At 40.8% G+C, this 22,870-nt stretch overlaps 1 protein-coding gene across 1 annotated transcript in view; it reads left to right on the top strand.

The window, feature by feature from the left end:
• The window catches only part of LOC139724120 (uncharacterized), a 52,543-nt gene extending 35,596 nt beyond the window's left edge, over positions 1-16,947 (top strand). Inside the window, exons 2-4 of the mRNA XM_071635322.1 lie at positions 7,265-7,410; positions 10,628-10,766; positions 14,786-16,947. Of these exons, the coding sequence (XP_071491423.1) occupies positions 7,265-7,410; positions 10,628-10,766; positions 14,786-16,639 (2,139 nt within the window). The 3' untranslated portion in view covers positions 16,640-16,947. The remainder of the gene's footprint in view (positions 1-7,264; positions 7,411-10,627; positions 10,767-14,785) is intronic.
• The last annotated feature ends 5,923 nt before the right edge of the window (positions 16,948-22,870 follow it).

Genomic DNA, 22,870 nt, shown 5'->3' on the forward strand with positions numbered 1-22,870 from the left:
TAAAACACTGATCAATTCAGCGCTTATTTACGTCGATGTAGGGCAATTTGTCAATCAGTTGCAATGAAAACATCTCGACGGAAGAACTTCATAAATTTGAATAACAAAGCAGTACCCGCTGCATGCTATAAGGATTAGAACCAACACTTGCTGTCGGGTGAAAGCTCGGTGGTCTAGTGGAGATGACGCCTGTCCGGTGATCAGGAGGTCGTGGGTTCGAATCCTGCTCGAGTATGTACGCCCATGATTTTTTATCATGGCTACTACTAAAACACTGATCAATTCAGCGCTTATTTACGTCGATGTAGGGCAATTTGTCAATCAGTTGCAATGAAAACATCTCGACGGAAGAACTTCATAAATTTGAAGATTATATTTTATGGATGGTCTGGAAGCTATAAAACGGGTTTCCTTTTTAATCCACAAAATTAGAGCATTTGAATGTCGTCTCATCGGGCGCCCTTTTTTGTACACATTTAACTTTCCCCTTCATGAGTGCAGATATCCCGCATCCCGCTCCAGTGCTCCAGTCGATGGTTGGCCAGCTAGTTGGGTATAAAATCACGGAAATCGATTGATTGTCAGTGGGCCCCTTCACTTTGTTAGGATGTTTTGTTCCACATCCATCAGTTCATCCCTGTTACAGTCCCAAAATCATTTCGATCGATGGTGGTTTTTAATGAACGCAATTACCAGCTACAAGTATTTACATGTATTTTTCGAATGGCATGAGACTACAGACCGTCTACTATATGCATAATATCTGGATCATGCTATTGTTTCACAGAACGAGTCTCAGCCATGCATTATTATGACATGCTTGATAGATGGCTTTTCGTCTTGAAATTATGAATTTATAAATATAGGTGCGAATCCTTGTCATGCCTTGTGATCATCTTTGTTTACTACACCTCTTTCATGCACTCATGAATATAGGAATAGATGGCAAATCTGACTGTCTAGAATGTAGAAAATGGAAATGACTTTAGTAATATTCACAAAGAAACAATATCACAGTGTGGTGAGTTACGGGTGTTATTGTCACAATGTCATTAATTACACTGTTCATTCATCAATACAAACTCAAATACAAGATTTTATATCCCTTATCAGCCAATAATGGGATAGGCGTGACCTGATTTCATGTGCTTTTAGAACGCTCAACACCAGTTTACCGAAAACTAATTGTATACTTCCCACTATTATCATTCTCTTTGTTGGTCTTCTCGCATATACTCCATCAAAGCAGTCTGATGCAGGTCTGACTTCGTAGTATCCTGTGTGTTCTAGACTAGAGCTGGAATGGTACGAAGAACAAAATGGCCCCCATTAGATGAGATGAGAATTACCAGCAACACGACAATAGGACTGCTAAACTCTCGTATTCGTGTTTCACGACAGATCTCGCCCGTAGATCATATATACGTGCATATAATTGTGTATGTCTATTTCACCCTGAGGTGTATAGACAGTCCCTCCCCCTCCCCTAATCGTCAGTCTGGAGAAAAGGTGAAATATATCGTGATTATCTCTCTGTTTATCATCGGCAATAGGATTCGGCATACATCTGTCTCTAATTCTCACCCCATGTATTTTTGATAAGAGATACGCAGGCATCTCAACTTCATCTCCCTTCGTGACGAGGCAATTCCGGTGTGTACAAGATGTATTGCGTCAGTTTCCTAGAAGGGGGTCAGTGACCAAAGAAATAGTCGGCTAGGCCGAGAAGCTCAAGACGGATGATCATAATACGAAACAACAATGATAATGATAACGATGCTAATCTTCCACTCCAACCAACAACAGATTACGTCTCCATCAATTCGGTCGTTATGAATATTTGACGATTGACGTGCTTGTCAGGAATTATGGCGATCATTTTCCACGGAGACGTGCATGAATATGTTATCACTTTGAAAATTGTATCTGGCACTCTGGCTGCTTGCGGTGTTGACGTCATTATTATTTTCTCTCTCTTAGAGCGATGAAGAAAGATAAGTTTATCGCTACATGCGACTTCATCTGTATAGCTGACACATGTTTATTAATTGTCATATGATATGGTGCAGGTGGAAAAGGTGACCATTGTAATCAATATTCATGAATAACTTAGTGAGAATTGGAGCATATGAAATCGCATCACAATCTTTCACGCTTAGTGCATTAAATGTATGCATGTACATGCAGTTGTTCGTTCTCAGAGCATGGATTATTATTATTTTTTTGTTCCTGTCAAAACTCGATAACTCTGAAATTCAGAACAGTAGGACCCACATCTACAATGTGATCATTTTTTTATATGACTGAATTACAAATTATTGCAGTGATCTTTACTTACAGATACGTGCCATGAGTATTCTCGCCACCAAATGAGTATTTCTACGGAGAGCCAACCATCTTGACGTCAATAATCATTGTGCGACTTCCGAGGTTATGACAAGTAGCCACCATCGTTGAAGACATACAATTTTAATCCATCAAAGATTTTTTTTCCCGAAGGGAGAGAAAAGCTATATCAATAATAAAGTTGTCTTAGGGCGTGGATCTAGGGCGTAGATGAGGGGTAAGGGGAGGTTACACAAAGGAGTGAGTGAGATGTAAGTGTGAACAACAAACTAAAACAGCACGCCTCTGGAATAAATACGCCATTAATGAAAAAAGAAAGAAAAGAAAAGGCCAACTGTCTCCATATGATTGTGATAATCATTCAATGTGTTTGTAAATCTACTTATATTTATTCTTGATATATCACTGTCACTGTGGTATTCTCTATAGGAAGCGCTCCACAAACATACTCATGTCTGTACATCTTTCACCTATTAAAATCTGGTACGTGTTTTATCAAGCATGATACGATCGCATTCTTTCACATTTTGAACAAGATCCACAAACTTTGTATTGATGATCCACCACAACCATTGTGATTCCTTCTGTCAGCCAAGAAATGAGACTTGTTGGAGAAGTCTGACATTCCTACACGAACATAGAAAACGAGTTGGTGGTGAGAAAGAAGTAAACACAGCGTCTCCATATTGTCGAAAACGACATTTTCGAGGGATGGAAATCATGCAGGTTGCCCTGAGCGTTATATTTTATCAGATTATAGCAGAGTTTTTAAAGCGCCTCTCCCTCTCCATAATTTTTGTTGGTACATTGTACTCCTGGAATACAGACGTCGATTTTCTCTGAATTCTCAATGAATATGTATTGGGAAGGCAATATGAAACCGAGAGCAAATTTATTTTCATCTTATTTCCAAAGATCACACTGGATAGATTCAGCATCAAATTACAGAGCAACATGACGTTGCTACCGAGATCAAACCACTACCACACTCTTTCTTATAAATCCTGTACACAACGTTGTGAATCGTTCGTAGTGGCGGTTTCTGTGTATGAAGTTATGGAATGGAAATGGCCCGGGAAATGGGCATCCAGATGTGTGGTGGTCAGATATAACAATATTGATCGATGATTCATGCCAATTACGTCCAGGTCCGTCGCGCATGCGCAGTTTTCTTGACACAAAGACGCACTCTTTGCCAATGTTAAAAGCCTTTCTCAAAGCACTTTTTAGGGGGGGTGCATCGGTAATTTCATGTAGCCAAAACGGAATGGGGATAACGTTCAAACGACATGTTTTGAGTTTCCTCTTTAGCTACTCTATCTCGTTCTACTTTTACAAAAGTCCTCATTTCGAGATCACCAGACATCACGTATTAAACTCATCGTGACTATACGACTCATCGGTAATTATACGACATTATTCTGTTTTATAAGTATGGTCTCTAAATACATTTTTTGGAGTAAGTTGGCACGTTTTCATGTGAATGGGAGGGCCTATAATTGAATTGATATCCACTGTATTTATCAGCCTACGGTCTCTTTACTTGACACAAAATTAATGCTTTGAAATTCTCATGCTGCCAACTATGATACGCAAATGAAAGTATGTCGACATTGTCTGCCCTTATAGAAAAATGTGTTGCCTTTTGAATGATGAAGTTTTCTTCTCTTTTGTAGTCTTATTTGTTCCTTGTTTGAAAGTATAACTGCACATAAACAATGATACTAGTGCTTCAAATTAAAAAACAAAAACACCCAAAAACATTCATAACTGTTTCGGGGACTCGATGTCAAGACTTTCTGAAATATTCAGCACGGCATCGTGTGAAATCGCCGCTCTGCCATTGATTTGATTGGTCATGACTCAAGGGACGTGTTTAGAGCATAGTTTTACATAATTGTCGAGTAGCCTGCCGTTAGAACACGTGACCATGCAATTGGTGAACAAAAGTCATTAGAGGCATGACACTGACACAGCAAAAGAACTTAGGAGTTCCATCTTCTATCAATCGCGTTCAGAGAGAGAGGAAGGGGGGGGGGGGAAGGTTGTCGATGATTTGCCCCATTTTAGAGAGATGAATTGTATGTGGAAGGGTACTTGGAAAAAAGCAAGGAGAGTGACCGAAACACCGTATATAGTTCCCTCTGTAGCTCCATGGTCTATAGTGGTGTAACTATAGTCGTGCTTATACACCAGCACGATTCCATTTTTTCTTCTCATTCTTGTTTTGTTTTTTTCTTTACCAGCACCTATCTCTCTTATTCTTTATTATTATGTCTAATAGGGAAATAATGCTCTGGCGTCACCATCTTGCAAAGATTTTTATTTGTTTTCAAACCTCTTCAAAATTTCGCTAAAATTATGAACAGAGATAATCATATTGTATCAGTTAAGAAATAGAACTTCAAAAAAAAAAAATCAGTTTTGATAAGCCCAGATAAACTCAAGATTTGTTGATGTAAAGTTTCAATTTATTTTAGCTTTTCCCTTATCTTCCGTGAGTACTAATTACACTCTATTACAATATCGCTTGGATGGCTGTGGAGAAGTAAAACTATATCCGTGAATCAAAACACACATCGATGCGTTTGTAGCACAAAAGACATCGTTTTATGGGCCTCTGGTTATCTGTCGTTTTATGTTTATATGTACAATAACAGCGGGGCGGCCACAATAGGAGTTGACCATGTAGGCCTATAGTGAATGATGAATGCACAATATCTGAAGACGGATTTGATATACATGTAGTTAAGACGCGAAGAGGTATAGGGGGCTTCAGTGAACACCCTCTGTCTCTTGAGTACGCGTGTTGCAGTCTTCATCCACTGTGCCCTTCGCTTAGAAAGCCACTCAGATTAGGCTCAGCTTAGGATTACTACAATCTCTGGTGCCACGACTTTTGAGCTATGTGGTGGGAACAGGGCTTAAGTTAAGCTCTTCAAACCCAGCCTACTAACCACCAGAACGCAGTCGAGATCCAGTCCACTTTTACCGAACCCATCTTTATATCAAATGAAGTGTGACGTCACTGAAAAGCTTCTTACTGTTGGACGACCTTTTTTTCCAGCATAATTAGCCCAATTTTTTTCCGGAATCTGACCGGTCTGCAGAGGGCAGACGGAGGGTTATTGTCGCCGAACCTGACACATTGATATGCACCTGCTGAGATGCGGAGCTGAGATGCACGCCACTCTAGAGACTAGAGTATAATATATAATGACAGATTGAACCATGATGGAGAGACACCGGGTTAAAGTATATGAGTGCATCAGATCAGCTTTTTCGTTTTATCATGGTCGTTCTGTGACAGATGAATGAGCTACTTGACGAGCCTGTAAGTCTCTCTTCAGGCGCCATGGCGAAAAAGAACTTGATGCGATGAAATATCCCCTACACACCACGTCCACATCAAAATCATGTTGAAAATATATTCGGGCTGAAAGTGTATTTAGCATTTTTGAAGTCTAAACTACATTCATCTAAAACGTGAAAACTGTACCTCACACGGGCACGTATCTTACTGAGGTGTGTTGTCAACATGTGGAATATTTTTTATCTCGAGTACTTGGCGAATATTCGTATCAAAGTTCTCTGGTGAAGGTGCAAACATTCAACATGATTTTATGTGTTGAAGTAAATATGTGACACCGACCTGGCACTGTTAGACACGTGTGCCTTCAAAGTATTACCTGAACACTTGCGACAATAACGTATTTTACCATGTTTACAAGGTAAGATCACGGAGCTCATCTCGTAACTCCATGGCAAGATCCTGCTCGGGAAAAAAAAAATGCCACATCGATTACCATTTTTGGACCCTGTGAAAAGCTGATCGAATCCTCCTCTCCTATCGATTACCAGACTGGCGGTGGAATGCACCCATCAATTTAGTTGCATTCTGTGTTTCTTTGGTGCGAGTGTCCGGATGAAAACAAATCAATTTATCCCTTTGTCGAAGGAGGAGAAGCATTTTCTTAATATACACTTCCTGTTTATCAGTGTTTGCATTCTCATCCGTGAAATACCTCTATGATTTTTGCTTACTCGATATTTTCATCTTCTTCCTCTTCTTCTTCTTCTTCTTCTTCTTCTTCTTCTTCTTTCTCTTCTTCTTCTTCTTCCTCTTCTTCTTCTTCTTCTTCTTTCTCTTCTTCTTCTTCTTCTTCCTCTTCTTCTTCTTCTTTCACTTCCTCTTCTTCTTCTTCTTCTTCTTTTTCGTCTTATGATTCATCTACTTCTTTCTCTCTCTGTTTCTGTCTGCTATGCTTTGTTATGTTGGCCTTGCTATACGTTCTGGTTGATTAATTTTATTTCCATTTTGTATGATATAGAATTTTAAGACTCCAACATTACCTATGTACTTATAATGCTTCGTTGATATAAAGTAAATGCATTCCGTTCCCAGATATAAATGACCGACAATACTATGTGCATATGAATGTATTGTTTGTGTGTTGTTGTTGTTGTTGATTTTTACTGCTGATTCAGGCCAGCATTTTGATATCAAATTGACTGCCAAGCGTTGATGGCACCCCGTGTCAAATGATGGTACCTTTTCCTATTCCTATCTTTGAGTCAGTGATCTTGGGTAACTAATGCATTCATTGTAGGCCCAATTTTGTTCCAGGAGGGATTGTCGATGTAACCCTAGCGGCGGAGTATTTTGTAAAGGTCTATGTTTACCATACACTACATGACCTTCGTGAATTCGGGAAGGATTGATTACAGTGTTATTTGTTCTCTTAAAATTTCTTTATTTTGTGTTCGAAAATATACTTCTCGAATGAATCAATCAATCGTCAGTCATTGTGAGTATATGTTATAGTGTTGGACAGCAATATATTCATGATGGTCAGTATTTCAGATCTTGTTTCTATCTGACAAAATATTCTCCAACATTATTGTGTCACCCCTGTAGGCTAAAGCCTTGGACGGAGACTACTGCACCAAAGACGAACCCTCCCTCCTGGTCCGAATCGAGTTCCTCAACGTCCAGGACATCGCTGGTGTGATGACCGATTACCCCACGCTGGACTTCGAGCGGTTCCAGCTGTACCATACCAGGTATAGGACACGCCCAACGCATGCGTGGCGCCTCAGTTTAGTCTATGGTGAACTTTCCGGTATAACTTGGACTTGGGCATCAGAATGTCCATGTTACGTATCGGAAAATCGTATTTTCGTGTAGTTTGTCTCTCAAGTGTAAAAACTGACCGTTTTATCCACTGAATTGTATTCAGTAGTGCTTTAGGCCATACGCTTCATCACGGACGAATTTGTGCATGATTGTCACTGAAATATCCAAATTTTTCATAAATGGGTAATTTCTCATAAAAGGGGAAAATGACGAGAGAAACTCAATTAAAAAGCGTGATGGAATTTTTCAGTAGGCCTACACAAGGCCACAGAAGGTTTTTTGATAGTACTTTTGTTCAAATTTTGTTGGTCCACCGTCCACATGTTCAACCTAAATTTAGATCAAAGGCTAGTTTCTAGTGAAATAAGCGTTCATTATCATACAGAGTTAGACTTTTTTTGAGGGGGGGGGGGGGGAGGGGAGGGTAACGGTGCTCATGGTATTGTTATTTCATTCTGTAAAGCAAAATTAGCATCAGACAATGGCACCATAGCCAAGTAATATAATCTGTCACAGACCTCGGCCCATATTGCAACAGCTGTGTTTCGGTGCCAATCACTTCCGTGTGCCAAAAGTGCGATTTGATAGGTTTTTTGCAAGTAACCTGGCGATTTTCGGGTGTTGGGGGTCGCTCATTATACAAAGGGGCGACAGCTCATCTGGAAGATATTACCATGATTAAGTCTTGGTAGCAGATATTATATTGCAATTGACGCTACAAGAGTGTTAAAGCTTGTTGATCCAAGAGAATTAAGATTAAGTCAGATTAAAGTGGCGAAACCTGGCGATCGAGCATAAAATTCCCATTGCCATTGTTGTTATCATCAGTAGTTTAAAGAGGATATTAATGTGTAACTAAGAGAAAAGGACATCACCGTATCAATCATGTAGTATAATATTGTTCACCTGTATAAGATATCACCAGTGAGGTGGAATCGTTTCACCTCCCTGATATTACTAGATGTCTTGCGCCTTTTTGCTCATGTGACTATACAGGCCTAGTATGTTGACATAAAAGTTCTTTAATAAGCAATACAGAATTATTTGTGCGACGAAGTACAGCACTCGCGTACTCTCAAATGCCGTCACCCAGTTATATACCACGGACTGATCTTTATCAGCTTCCTCTCCGTGTGATTCAAGAAATTTGTGGGGTTTTTTATAAGAAAACAAGAACATTTTTTTTCCGTTCGATATCGGATATAATTTCCCAGCAGATGTATTCACTGACAAGCCGCCCATATTATAGTCAAGAAGCACACAAGAAGTCCCCTTATAATCGTGTTGATCAGAATGTAGGCCGACACCGCAAACTTCAGTCCCCGCACGCTGCTCGAGCGTTGGGGGCGATGGGTCTGCATGGAGTGCAGTTGTCATGGTAACGTGTAAATCCATCCGACTGCATTGATCCGCGCAACATCGCCGTATGTGAATACGCAACAAAAAACAGAAAGGGATAAGTGGTGAGGTGAGGGGTAGAAAACATTTGAAGAAATTTGCGTGCTTATCCAGACGTCGCCACAGAAAGAAAATGTAAGGCCGTACACAAACAGAATGGCTGCTATAATTAGTGGCAATATTGAAAGAATCTTTTTGTCTTGAAGTGTCACGGACACTGCTGGCACCCGTTTTCGCCATGTGAGCTGTTGAGCTGGTGCTCATCAATACAGTGACTGCAGTATCTGCGGTGTCATCAACTTGTGCATGATCGTCTTCATATTCACACATCAGCATTGAATACTCTTGCAAGTTATGATAGGAAGATGTGTGTATGTCGCTCTACCTAATTATGTAACATGCACAGGAAGTACAACCTAAGAGCAATCTCAAGGGTAGTGAGCTGAGTTGGTTCAGTCGGTAGCGCGTCTGCCTCCATGCAGACCCAAAGGACTCGGGTTCGATTCCTGAATCTAAACTGAGAAATGTTGTGTGTAATCAGTGTACCGCCCCCTCTACTCATATACCCATAGTATAAGAGGCAAAACACTTTGTTCCTCGGATAGGACATTAGAATGGAGGTCCCGTATGTGAGAGAGTCACAACTCATGCACATGAGATCCTACTTCATTCATTCATCGCAAAGAGCAGGGCGTTTAACCCGGTGAAGCGGTCCCGCCTTACATCCAACTAGACCCCATGGAAGACCAGCTAGTGCAGCTGACTATAAGCTATCCGGCCATCTTCTCAGATGGAAAATAAAACAAACAACGGACAAACTGCCGGAAACAATTTTCTTTAGAGAATCATGATACATTATGAAACATACATTAATGATATGTATGTTTCATAATATGATACATTATGAAACATGGTATATTCGTAATCATAAATTATGAAACAGAGCCGCCGAGACACTGGTTATAGCATAAACAACGCTTGTGCGTCCTACCAGCCAGCCGTGAATGAATTACGCATACAGGCGAGGAAAATTGAATATTCCACGGATAGACAAAAAATGAAAAAAAAAATAAAATAAAATAAAATCAGCATTAGCTGGCCCTGAAAAATCCATTACGCTGGAATTATGACAATAAATCGTATACACCAATTCACTATTGACAGCCACAAGGCCGCATTGTAGACACATACCTGTTTTCAGCCAACATACACAGTGATTTAATGATGAGATTGGGTAACTTCGCACATTGGGCCATAAGGCAACTGTATAGAAGTGGTGCGCAGAACCGTATTCCCTCCCGAGACTGAGCAAGCGCAGGAAAATCAAAGCTGTTTGCCAGTCTCCATGAGAATGAATGTTTATTCTGTATAATTATTTTGTAATCTATAGTACATTATACAGTCCTGGATTTAGACAGACATTTTGTTCGTGTAATGTACATTTTTTTTACTGTCTCGATGTACTGTGATCACTGCACTATTAATTACATGCACATTGGGGCCATCGTATAAATACATATAGCACGTACCTATAAACAATACAAGTTATAGGGGCACTGTTTTGGTTGTCTTTGAGGTGTGTATCAACGGGATTAGAAAGTTTGAAAGAAAGATCAGAAAGTTTAGAACGTTTGCACCTATTACCTCAGGTTACTGATTGTCACCTCCCTAGTCATTATTTCCATTTTATTTGCAACAAACCTTAATAATCATCCATGGTTATTTCTATTCCTCGTAATCTTTCAGAGAGGGTCTGAAGAGATGTCTGAGGCAGAATGAGCAGCTGGTCCGAGAACTAGAATCCCTGCATGGTCGGCTGAGCAGCGCCATTAAGGAGAACAAGGACTCTCGAGAACTCGTTCAAGACTTCCAAAAATTGCTCAAGGTAACTACATGTCACAATCAGAACCTCAACAAATAACTAAGACGTTGATAGACTTTGTGTGTCTATTATTGACAGAAATTTCAAAAATGAATATTTAAAAAAAAAAATGGCAAGGCACTCAAATTTTTCGTTTCTATTACATTGCTCACTCGTGAAAGAAAGATTTATGAACTTTTAGAGGTGATTTTCTTTGTTAATTTTCTGTTTGTTTTGATTTGTTTTATTTGTTTTTTCTTGTTTGCTTCAACCCCATATAGAGATGCATGCACATGCATGAAAAGCACATAATTCGCAAACATGACTGTCGATCAAAAAGGCTATTTTTATCATATCGGACCCATGTAGAGTATTCCAGTCATTCCATTGTGCCTCGTGTCCCCAGTGAGGCAAGGTTCTGAATTTTTAGTGTAGGGCACATCATAATGTCATCACATTCGATTCATCACGTCTGTTTGTCACGTTCATGATTAAGAAGGCTCTTTTCGTTGAGGCCGTGCATGGTATTCCAAGCAGGAATGAAGAAAGAGCATAATAATTATACTCACATTTCTCATCACCCGAGACGTTTGTGTATAGAGTTCTGGGGTGAAATTCAACTTATAATTATAGACTGTCCTGATTAGGTCGAAATTTGGTAAACTAGTAGAACTTCTGGAGGACTATAATCAGAAGTTATGAACTGTTAACATTTTGGTGCAGTCATCGCTGGATGAGAAGACTACTACAGTTTATGACGTCACGTGAAGAACAAATAATAAAAAAGTGCAAGGAAAAGTCAACATATTTTCACTTTTCTAGCAAATGAAAGAGCCCTGAACGTCAAAAAAACCACATCAATGTGGATTGAGCGAAGGCAGCAATATTAGTTGAACTCATCAGTGAAAGTTTGAGGAAAATTGGACATTCCGTTCAAAAGCTATGAATTTTTAATGTTTCGGTTCCGTCAATTCTGGACAAGGTGACTAATACAGTTCATGACATAACTATGGACAGCAATATACATTGTATAGCAAATATAAAGAAAATTCAACATACAGTTATTATTTTCAATTTTCTAGCATTATGAAAAAGCACTTTGCTTACCTCTTTCAGAAAGTAGAGGGAATGATATTACCTTTAACTTGTGTCAGTAGCATGTCAATGGAATGTGTACTTTCCATGAAAAAATCAAATTTTGTAGAATTCTCCATAATATTTTCTTTATATTGTGATCCACAATGACGTCATGAACTGTAGTAGTCTCCTTATCCAGCAGCGACTGTACTGAAGCTTTAAAAATTCATAACTTTTGAATTGACTGTCTGATTTTCCTCAAACTTCAAATGATATATTCTACTAATACTTCTACTTTTACTCAATCCGAATCTATATTTGGGTTTGGGTTTCCTGTAACTCTTTCAGAAAGTAGGGGGAATAATACTATCCTTATTATGTCAATAACAAGTCGAGAGAATAATCATTTTTCAGTGAAAAAAAATGAAATAGTGCGGATTTTCTTTATGTAGGCCTATCATTTATATCGTTCTTCATTTGTGACGTCACAAACTGTAATAATCTTCTCATCCAGCGATGGCTGCATCAAAAGTATAAAACTTCATAATTTTTTAACGGATAGCTCGATTTCCCTAAAATTTTGTCTGATGTATTCTACTGATATTGCTGCATGTCACTCAATCCACATACATTGTTGGGTTTCTGGATTTTTCCGTGGCAAAATCACACGTAGACTTCAGGGCGTAATTGGTAAGGGTTTACACAGGCACAAATCTACGTCTTTATAACGCGAACGTACATAAGCGGAGATTCGTCGCTTTTGTCGGTGCCTTCTTGTCCAATAACAACGTATTAGAATCGGAGACGAATGAAATGTGATATCCAACGATTCCCTCCGCCCCCTGTATACGATGTATAGATGAATAGAGACTTCGTGCTTTCACCCGACCCGCCGCTTGCTCCTCCGCCGCCTCTCCCGTCCCCTCCGCCACGACAAGAGGAACCATTGGCTCCGCCTCTGCCAATATCTCCACCCCCAGAAGACGCGGAGCAGTTGATGAGATGGTTGCAGCAACAAGTCTTTCACAGCAACCCGCTTATTAGTGTATGGAATTAAAAAAAGATGACAGTCTTTTTCATGGCTGCAGACGTCAGCAATATTTTACGCCTTTTATCACCCCGTTATGTATCCTGTGTGGTATTCACATAATCCTGGGATTTGTTCCGGAAAACAAATACTCCGACATGTTCCTTTTTTTAAAAATCAGTTCTCATTGTACGCTAACAAAACAACGGACTCGACTAATACACCGACAATCTAACAGCGTCATTCCGTTATCAAAACAACTAAACAACAGACTTACTAAAGCCCGCAGACAAAGCCATAATCAATAGCCATAATCAAACAACATTCATGGTACATCTGAGAAGTCACGGGCAAATATATACTTGGCTCGGGTTGTGAACTAGCCTATCGTCAACTCTCAGTATTGTTCATAATGACCTGTTTTGTTGATCCACGATAACAAGCAATGTCTGAAAATTAATGAAATGAAAGGTGTCGATCCCGTCTCCCCCTCCCCATCCCCATCCCTCTCTCTCTCTCTCTCTCTCACACACACGCTTTCATTTACTTCTTGTGGTGGTTTTTGCCCCCGAAACATTCCGCTCTAAACCTTTTTTTTCTGGTCATTCTCACCGATAATTGTCGATGAACATTTTGTGAGGAAATAAGCTTTTAACGTTCTCTCCGCAGTGAGACGATTGTAGCTAACTTGTCAACAAAATGGATATTTAACGCGTAAGTCTGTAGACTAGTAAATCAGTCTTTTTTTATTGGTATACTAATGCGACATAATCATTACGCATAACTTCCACTTTGCGCAAAGGTGTTCATACCCTGCAAATTGGAATACAACTTTATGGGCGAACTTCAAGCGTGTGTTTACTATTCAGCTCGCGTGAAGATTTACTTTTTTTTTTGTTTTTAATGTTTCATGGCTGGCAATAAAAAACCAAATCACAAAAAAAAAAAATGTCCGCTCGTAGATGTACACGAGGAAGAGAAAAGAATTGAAATAATGAGGCATACTCGATTTTGAACTCAGGCTAATGGGAGTTAGAGGATCAAAGCAGATTCTTCTTTTTCAGATCATTACTTAACCAGCTTATGTAACTTCGCGTTATTCTTGGTATTGATGTGTTCATCTTTCACTCATGCGCACTCTCATAATTCCCTGAAACGTCTAGCCTTTTGTACCCAAAAGCATCCATACTTTCATTCCATCAACATTTATATAATATATAATCGCATATCTCATGTGTGAGCCCCATCCAGTAAGCAGCGGTTATCACTTTATTGTACGCCCTTGGTACCATGCATCCTTGTTCTGTACACGCATCATCACATTATAATCCCACGCCATCGGCATGTTCCTGAAAACCATCATGGCTGCCACTGACAGTCTACGAGTGTGAAATGCTTAACGCCGTTATCCTGTAACCGTAGCACTTAGTAATACTGCAGCTAATAGTATACAATGGACTGTTCAAGAGAACGAGTCATGATTCCAATTAAACATGAATCGTGTTTGCAATGATCATTCTGTACGGGATGCTGGGCGAGTATTATTGGTACGCCCATCACAAAGCCATCACTTATAATGCACTGTTTGACTGCACTTATTAGAAGAAAAAAAAAAATGTTTGCTTGACGAAAATGCCGTCCGTTGCAGGTTACATTTGGTTGATTTCACGAAATTTTAATTCTTTGTAACAGTGAAGCTTTGAAGTGAGGAATTACAAGTAGCATTCAGGTAATTTTGTAGTCCATTCGTTTCCACTGATAAAGAATGTAAAATGGAGGTACTTTGCACGCAACACTTTGACAAAAGCTCTGAGATTTTGAGAACGAAATTAATCGAACATCCTACGAGGCTGTCTCTGATAACATGGCTTAATATGTGGAATACAGTGTCAAGAATATTTCGTGTCTGATGACTGCTCTTGCTCTTTCCATTTCATAGGGTGAGTCTACAGCAACTCTTGGACGACAGCTTCCCACTCACACCCCGTCAGCTCGACCGGCTTCCAACTCCTCGTCACCGACCCTGCCAGCTCAGCCTCCAGTGCCTAGACCCCGCGGTATGCGAGGACCTCCCCCTCGTCCTCCACCCAGGGCCTATTCACCGGTGGCTACCGATCTTGTCGTCACGAGGCAGTTCACCTACGCGCCGGGCGGGACGACGGCAGCGAGCCCGCAGTCGCCGATAACACCACCCATGGCGAGTTCCGCCGGAATGGCAATGGTAACGGATCAGCAGCGGTTGGCCGCCCTTAACTCCAACGACACTGCCTTTAAACGGTTCTCCTTCACGGGAATCAACATCACCCCGGCCATGATCTCCAGGGAGGCTTCGGAGACATCATCCAGGAATGTAGACGTACCTGCGCAGAGTTCGGATAGCGGGAAGGAGGCTGAAGAGCAGCAACAGGTTGCAGCCACTAAGCCAAACAACAGAATGGCATCTGTTCCCAACACAGCGCCCTCAATGGTGATGTCTAAGTTGGGCAACGGCGGCTCGTCAAGAGGGTTTGCTCTCGCTAGGATGACACGACCCCCCGTGAACACATCGCAGCAAAGAGTGAATCATCTATCGGCGCAGCAGCCACAGCGGTCCGCGGCCGCAACACACCGCCTGAGCTGGCCGAATGAGCTATCCCCTCCCCCTCCAGCGAGTTCCAAGTCAACGGGAGATCTCAACGGGCAGGTTTCTAATCACCAGACCTCAGTGGAACACCAGCAACTGGCCAATGGATACCTCATGCCGAACTCAGGTGTAGCTAACGGATTTCAACCCAACATCCAGCAATCAGCAAGTAGTCCCAATATATCATCGCCCGACTCGAACTCTTCTGAAAAAGAAACGAAGACGTCAACGCCAAGCAGCAATGTATTGGCCAGCTCACAGGCCAACTCGCTGAATCCTCCATTGAACGGTAGTACTTTGCATAGCCCCGGAGGGCAAAGTGCGTCCCCGACTGTCGAAAAGGGGTTCGTGTATACACCAGTTCCCGACTCGATCGCCAATCGGAGATCACCCGTGCCTGAAGCAGCCTCTAAGCCTCCTACCGCTCACGCCCCACAGGTGCCGACGTCAGCAGGTGGGCCCAGTCAGCGCAACACAAACTGGCCGACTAGTCTACCCGTGCCGCGAAATGGTGCGGCACACAGATCTTCGTCTGACAACAGTTTGCATCATGTCTCAAGCGCGGGAAACAATTTACCCGTGAATTCGTCGTCGCAGGAAACTACAAGTACGAACGAAGTGGTTGCACGCGCGAAGTCAACACCCAGTAGTCCTGAACGCGTCGTCCCAAAGCACGCAGTGCGTACGTCGAAATCGACGCCGACTACACCAACAAGACCCCGTCAACCTCAGCAGCAGCCAAATCACCACCAACCACCATCGCGTGCTGAACAGCAGGAGCACTCGTCTGAAACGCCTTCTGAATTGCAGCCATCTGAGCAGCAAATACCGCCCTCCGAGCTTCCCACAACGCCGGAGACTGGCCGCATGACGTGGAACGCTGGCCTGTCTGCCTCTCAGCCAAACATGCAAGCCTCCACGGGCAGTCTCAACCAGAACACCATCTACGAGCCCCTGCCTGCTCCTAAAGCCGCCGTCAAGATGGCGCCCACGGTGGAAAAGGAGTACCTCCTGGAGCAGAAGACAATAACCAATGGCAGCGTTGAGCAGATCGACGGCAAGGACGTGAAGGAGCTAAACGTGGAGAGAAAAGATGACCCACCCAAGCGATGGTCCATACCTAGTATTAGTGAGCGACAGCGGATGGGGGTGGTGGAAACTAGCCTGTAGGCAAATGTGATACAAAGTATAGTTTCAGGGTATGGACTCATAAAGTGTCGCAGCCCGTAACTTAAATTTATCGGCGTATTGGTGCTTGTGGTTGGTCAAGCGACTTGCAGACTGTTGTCTAGATTTTCTAGGGAAAAATAAGACCAGAAATTTGCAATCAATTTTCACTGCCAAACCCAGATGTAATTTTTCAAACTTCAGATTTGTCACGTGTAATTCAATTTTGGTGGGAATGCGCATGGTCTGAGAATACGCATGGTCTTGAAAAAAGAGTGCCCTCGTGGCTATAAGAAGGCATTCTGGTGTGACTTGCCAAGGTAGCGTGATGGCCCATTGACTATACAACAATGGGGAATTCTGTTCACGTCAAGGTTACTAGTGTTGCAGAGCTCTCTCCCCCCCCCCTCTCTCTCTCTCTCTCTCTCCCTCTCTCTCTATCTCTCTCTCCCTCTCTCTCTATCTGTCTGTCGTTGTCATGGTTTCATGGACAGGTGGGAAAGCGACATGGGCAGAAGGCATATTTTGCCCGTCACGATGGAACATCGCACGTGGCCTTTGTCACAACTTGGTCAATATAATACTCGAGAACTTTTCAAATTTTCTCATGAATATTGTCAGTCAATATTTTAAGGTATATTATGAGGGGAAAGTTGGTCTTTCTATTTAGGAGCAGGATGATGGAATACGCTGTAGGTGACGATTGTATCTCAACGTGCGGTATGTGTTTTGTTGTGCAAGTGCTATTTCTCTCTGCACCAGCTCAACCAGTGTAATCATGGTCTGAATAACAATGTAAGATGGAATGGACGAATCAGTGCAATGCACGCTGTGACATCTGTTTAGAGAAGCAGATGATGCAACTTTGGAGAAGGCGCGAAGTTGGTGGTTTCTGCTTCTTCTGTTAGTATTTTTTTCTTCAGTATGGCGTTACCTAGCCCTAGACTGTCTAAGTAGAAATGCAAATCGTAGAATGACTAAATTCAAACGAAATGAACGAAATGCTGTTTGCGTGTGGTTTGTACAGATTTTCGAAGAGCCTCTAATAACACACACGCACACACACACCACAGATTAACGATGATGCTGCCTATCGGGTTTTATTCGTTCCTAAAATGAGGAATGAATGTCGAACCGGTAGCCATATCAGCTGTATTCAGTGGTGGTATTCCCGATATGGATGATGAATGTCTTCCGGTAGTTAACTTAGCTGAATAAAATGCCTGAAATTTGAAGTTTGTATGTGGCAACTTTACCCAAAGACTTTACTTCCTGTCTAGATTTCCTTTTCTGATGATGGGAATAATGTTTGAGAGTTTATTATTATTATTATTTTTCTTATAGATAGGATGGAGTTTTTTCTTTGACAGTTGTTTGAGCGGGAGCGCGCAGCAGTCCTGTGTAGGCCTAAATATTAGCCGAATGTTTTCAAAGTCTATGAAAACACATGAGCATGCACAATTAGTTACAATGTCGTGTGCATCGAAAATCAAAAGAAAAACAAAGGTTAGATCCCTTCTCATCTTTTTGCTGAACAACACGATCAAAACTCTAATGAAATGCATTACTTTTAAGGATGTTGCACAAGCTAGTCCAGATGAGAGGACGTGGTGGTGTTAGAGGCGTGTGGACCGATTCCATTACACGCATCGGGTCGAGTGTTATGTGCGTATTAGCGAATCTGGTTTCTAGATCAGTCAATATTGACTGAGAGTCTGTGTGAAGACGGCTGTATTTGCTCTTCATGATCAAACTGTAATCATCAACGTGTATATCGGCGATGGATACGAATGCGTATAATACAACTGATCATGAAGAGCCGGCAAATCTTTGATTTTATAAGAATGAGTAGATATGTTATGTTCAGATTAGTTACTTTCGAGAGTAACAATTCCAAGAGTGTGTAGGGGAAATTGGTATCTGGAATGTAGCGTTTGCCCCATTATTGGTTTGTCTTGTCCGGTGCATGAAGAGAAGGATTTCCGTTCGTGTATTATGCTGATCATGCTGTGCTATTCACAACACATTATTATCGTTAACAATTCCATGTCATTGACATGCTGATGTTATTCCCAGCATTTACAGTTAGTAAGGTCATTTTTGTAAACTGAAAAACTGAATATTGTGATTAAATGTCTTTCTAATGTTTCCAGTGTCTTCACAATGCAGTTCTTCTAGTAATCGAATTTCAGTTTCTCCGAATATGCTAACATCTCGGATTTTTTTTTTATTCCAAAATTTAACCGAATACTGTGTGGAAGATAATGTGTCTGGAGTGATATCTGCTATTCATTATTGATAGTTCTGCAATAGTTGATTAGATGAAAGAGTTATATATGGATATATTGTTGATATAAGTTGTCAATATTACGTCGCGTAGACAGAATAAATAGAAGTGTTATAGATGTTGATATTTCTTATATAATTTGCTTGCACACTGGTTGAGAGGAAGAACAAAATCCCGGGCAATCATCTGTTATGTAGTACAACAGAATCAGATTGTCTGTTTGTTTCAGTTTATTGTAAATCTATTTTGTCTAGCTTGTTTGTGTAAATAATGGACAGAATTTGTACACCATTCGCTCCCTTACTTGCCTACGTTGTCTATTAAGTCGGTTTGTTTTGTTTGAGAGTTATTATGACGTGTTTTGTTCTATTTTTGGTCTTTCATAAAAACTCGAACGTAGGCTGGTTGATAAATTCTGTTCAACACAAATTAGTGAACAGTCGGTGTATACTGTGGCGATGATGTCATATGCGGTCAAGTATACGCTTGAAGAGAAGAATGCATTACGACTTGGGGTAAAAAATAGAAGGGAAAAAAATGTCAGAATTATGAACGCAATTTCTTGCCTAACGATGAATGAGCAATATAAGAAAAGTTAAAAGAAATGCGGGATTGACACGCATACGTCCGACAACAGTAAAGAGAAAGAATAGCTGTCTACAAACTTTAATGCAGAAATTAAATCCGAGTGAGTATCGCTCAAGCTATTCCGTGAACATATTGTTTTGATGCCAATGGGTGTGAAGTGATTTAGCACGTGCCTTCGATTATGATTTAGCGTTCTTTGGGGCCTCTGTAGTATGAATGCACCGAAAGTGCGACATCAATTCACGCTGCAGACTTCGGCAGGATCTTTGTAATCACTTGGAGGGTTTTTTTTTTAATCTTCTCCGAAAGAAGTAAACTTCTTTTAAATTTTGATATCATCAAACCAGGGAGGTGAAATCATGAATGTTTTTACACTTTTTTTCATGTACCCCCCCCCCCGAAAGAAAAACACCACCACCTAACAAACAAGAGCAGTCGACCTTAATTTCTAGTCTATTGCTTGGAGTCTCGCTTACGAGAAACTTGACCCACTTGCATTGCTGTATGTTAATAATAACTCTTCTTGTCATTCGAGGGTACGTTGTGATATATTGCTTTATTCTTTTCTATCATGCGTGTGGGAAATCTGAGCACCAGTTGCCTTATTATACATGCATTGATTGTTCCACAAGTGACAATCATGAATGTGTTAAAGTGCTGGAATTGAATCCATCTAGGGCTGTCCGTCAGGAATGTAATAAATAGGAGAAACGTCGCTAGAGTCCTGGGACTAGTGGCGTGTTTGTGTATGTAGAGCGTAAATGAATTTTCTGTGTGTCATTGAGAAAAAAAAAAAGAAAACACAAAAACAAGACAAAACAAAAAGGCGATAGAGACGATGTGGTCTGTGAATCCTCTCCTCAAATTCCAAGCTACCGATGGACTTCCAGCGGCCGAGGATAATGCGATATCCTCCGACTGGTGGAGATGTCATCAGGGGAAATATTTCATCTATGCACTTGAAGGCGATGGCTATTCGACCCCCGGACTGGGAGACCGAAGAAAATCGCCGGTGCTATATGCATCCTTGGAGCATCAGGGAAACGCTTCTCCCGCGGGCTTTTTGCGCGCAATCGGCGAACTGACAGCGATATAAAATCTGAAACCCAGCACTAAAACTTCATCAGAGAAAAAGTATGTCGATCGAATCAAATACCCTTTTCTATAAGCAATCACAGACCTGCCTTAGAAATTCATTGCAGTGTATATTGCAGTGTGTCCTTCTTGCTAAGGGATATGCGTTCAAAATCATTTCTACATCGTCAGAATTGTATGTTCATTTATATTCAAAGGGGTTTGGGCATTTTGTGTTTAGACTTACGGACTGCACAGGCCTTAGCATTTTTACGACCGCATTCGATTTGGTGGGATAGAACTTGTTATTTATTTTGAGAGTTGTCTTCTTGCTCCCTGTTGTACGTGCATAAGATTTGTGTTTGCTTGTATATATGGCCATGATTTCTACGATGAAATACAGAATGTTTTGAATATCAATTGCATTGTTTTGCTCCAATTTATGTTGTACTTGTACCTACTTGTACCTCATCATGTGTAAAAAATACAATCAAGTATATCACCCACAGACAGAAATATTTATGTATGTATACATTGTATTATATAATATATATATATATATATATATATATATATATATATATATATATATATATATATACAGCTGTATATGCATGTGAACATAACAAATGGAGGACAACAAAGCAGGAAAATGAGTAATCAGATTTTTAAAAAAATTGTGATTGTTTGAAACACATGACAGGCTCATAGGGGAGGCTTAACTTGCTAGGGACGTTCATGACTGGCCAGTTCTCCCTGTTAGTTTTCCACACAACACAACAAGTTGCAAGTTTCCTTTAAGCAATGTATAGAAATTACACATGTGAAAAATTTGTGCAACTATACTGTGCCCCCCCCCCCCCAAAAAAAAAAACACCCAACAACAACAACAACAACAACAAAAACAGGACCCTCCGCTACGATAACTTTAAAAACAGTGAATCAATCCAAATACAATTTCAGGGTATGAAACTTATTACCAACATCGTACAGAAAACCCCATCTGAATTGCTTCAGCGGTCAAAGAAATATGAGGATCTTTTTAGAGCATGTCAAGAATCACTTCCCTCCAAGTTCTGTTCATTGTGGTCACACATTAATGTAGTTCCAAGAGCATTCAAGAGCTAAACTTGGAAGAAACAGACCCACGACATGCTTTACATATTTCCACATTTTTCTGTGACCACATAACCAAATTGAATGGGGTTTTGTACAAAATATAGGTAAGATGTTTTATATGTAGACCCTGAAATAGCATTCATTAAGTTAATCATTTTGAAAGTTTTCAATGCGGAAATCCGATGGTATTTTTTTTTTCTTGGGGGGGGGGGGGGGGGGGGGGGACACACTGTATACATGTACAGTCAAACCTGTCTATAGCGGCCACTTAAGGGAAACAACAAAAGTGGCCGATATAGACAGGTGGCCGTTATAGACAGGTTGGCGGCCATTTTGAATTTCAATACTTGCATTTTCTAATAGCCGAAAATACCGCATGTTATTCTTTAAAAAAAAAATCAAAAACAACCAACATATAAGTTTGCATGTGCAGCAGCTCTGCTATTATGGGAATTTTCGTTGTACAATTCACTTCATTTTTTTTTTCTTTTGATCATTGCCTCCTTCTATTCTTTTGATGTTAGAAATAATATTTCGGGCCTGAGAAGTGCTCTGGTTCATCCCTATATACCGGTTGGCATGAACAGGGTTCACGAGAGCTGAGTTCGATGGAGGATTGATAATGTGTAAAATTTACGTAAACTATAGAAACAATACCCAGACAAGTACCATGTTGTCCTTATTCAAAGGGACTTAAACACTAATTAGTCTGCATTTCGGTAACAGTCTAAGTTGTTATTAGGAGTTGCCTTTGCCTTTGTAGCATCTATTCAGGGCTGCATTACTGAAGCCTAGATCTAATCTAGTCAAGTTGGTGGTAAGACGGGTTTTCGTGGCAAAGAGCTGCATTAATTTTGTCAATCATGTCTGTGTGATTGTGACTGAGCAAGGACTCGGTAGAAATCACGCAATGAACGTAAAAGACATCGTACTCATTGCTGATTTAATGGATCAACTCAATTTTTGTGGCCGCTATACGCAGGTTGATATTCACCACGGGAGACAAAATGAGTGGCCGCTGGCCGCGTTAGGCAGGTGGCCGCTATATAAAGGGTCTATAATACAGCAATTGCGTTCGGGGGATTTTTTAGTGGCCGTTATAAGCAGGAGGCCGCTATAGAGAGGTGGCTGCTAAGACAGGTTTGACTGTACAATGTGCAGATATA

Source organism: Diadema antillarum, unplaced genomic scaffold, assembly GCF_040938485.1.
Source record: "Diadema antillarum isolate AM-2024a unplaced genomic scaffold, OU_Dant_1.0 scf00000207, whole genome shotgun sequence".
In the NCBI taxonomy this organism is placed as follows: Eukaryota; Metazoa; Echinodermata; class Echinoidea; order Diadematoida; family Diadematidae; genus Diadema; species Diadema antillarum.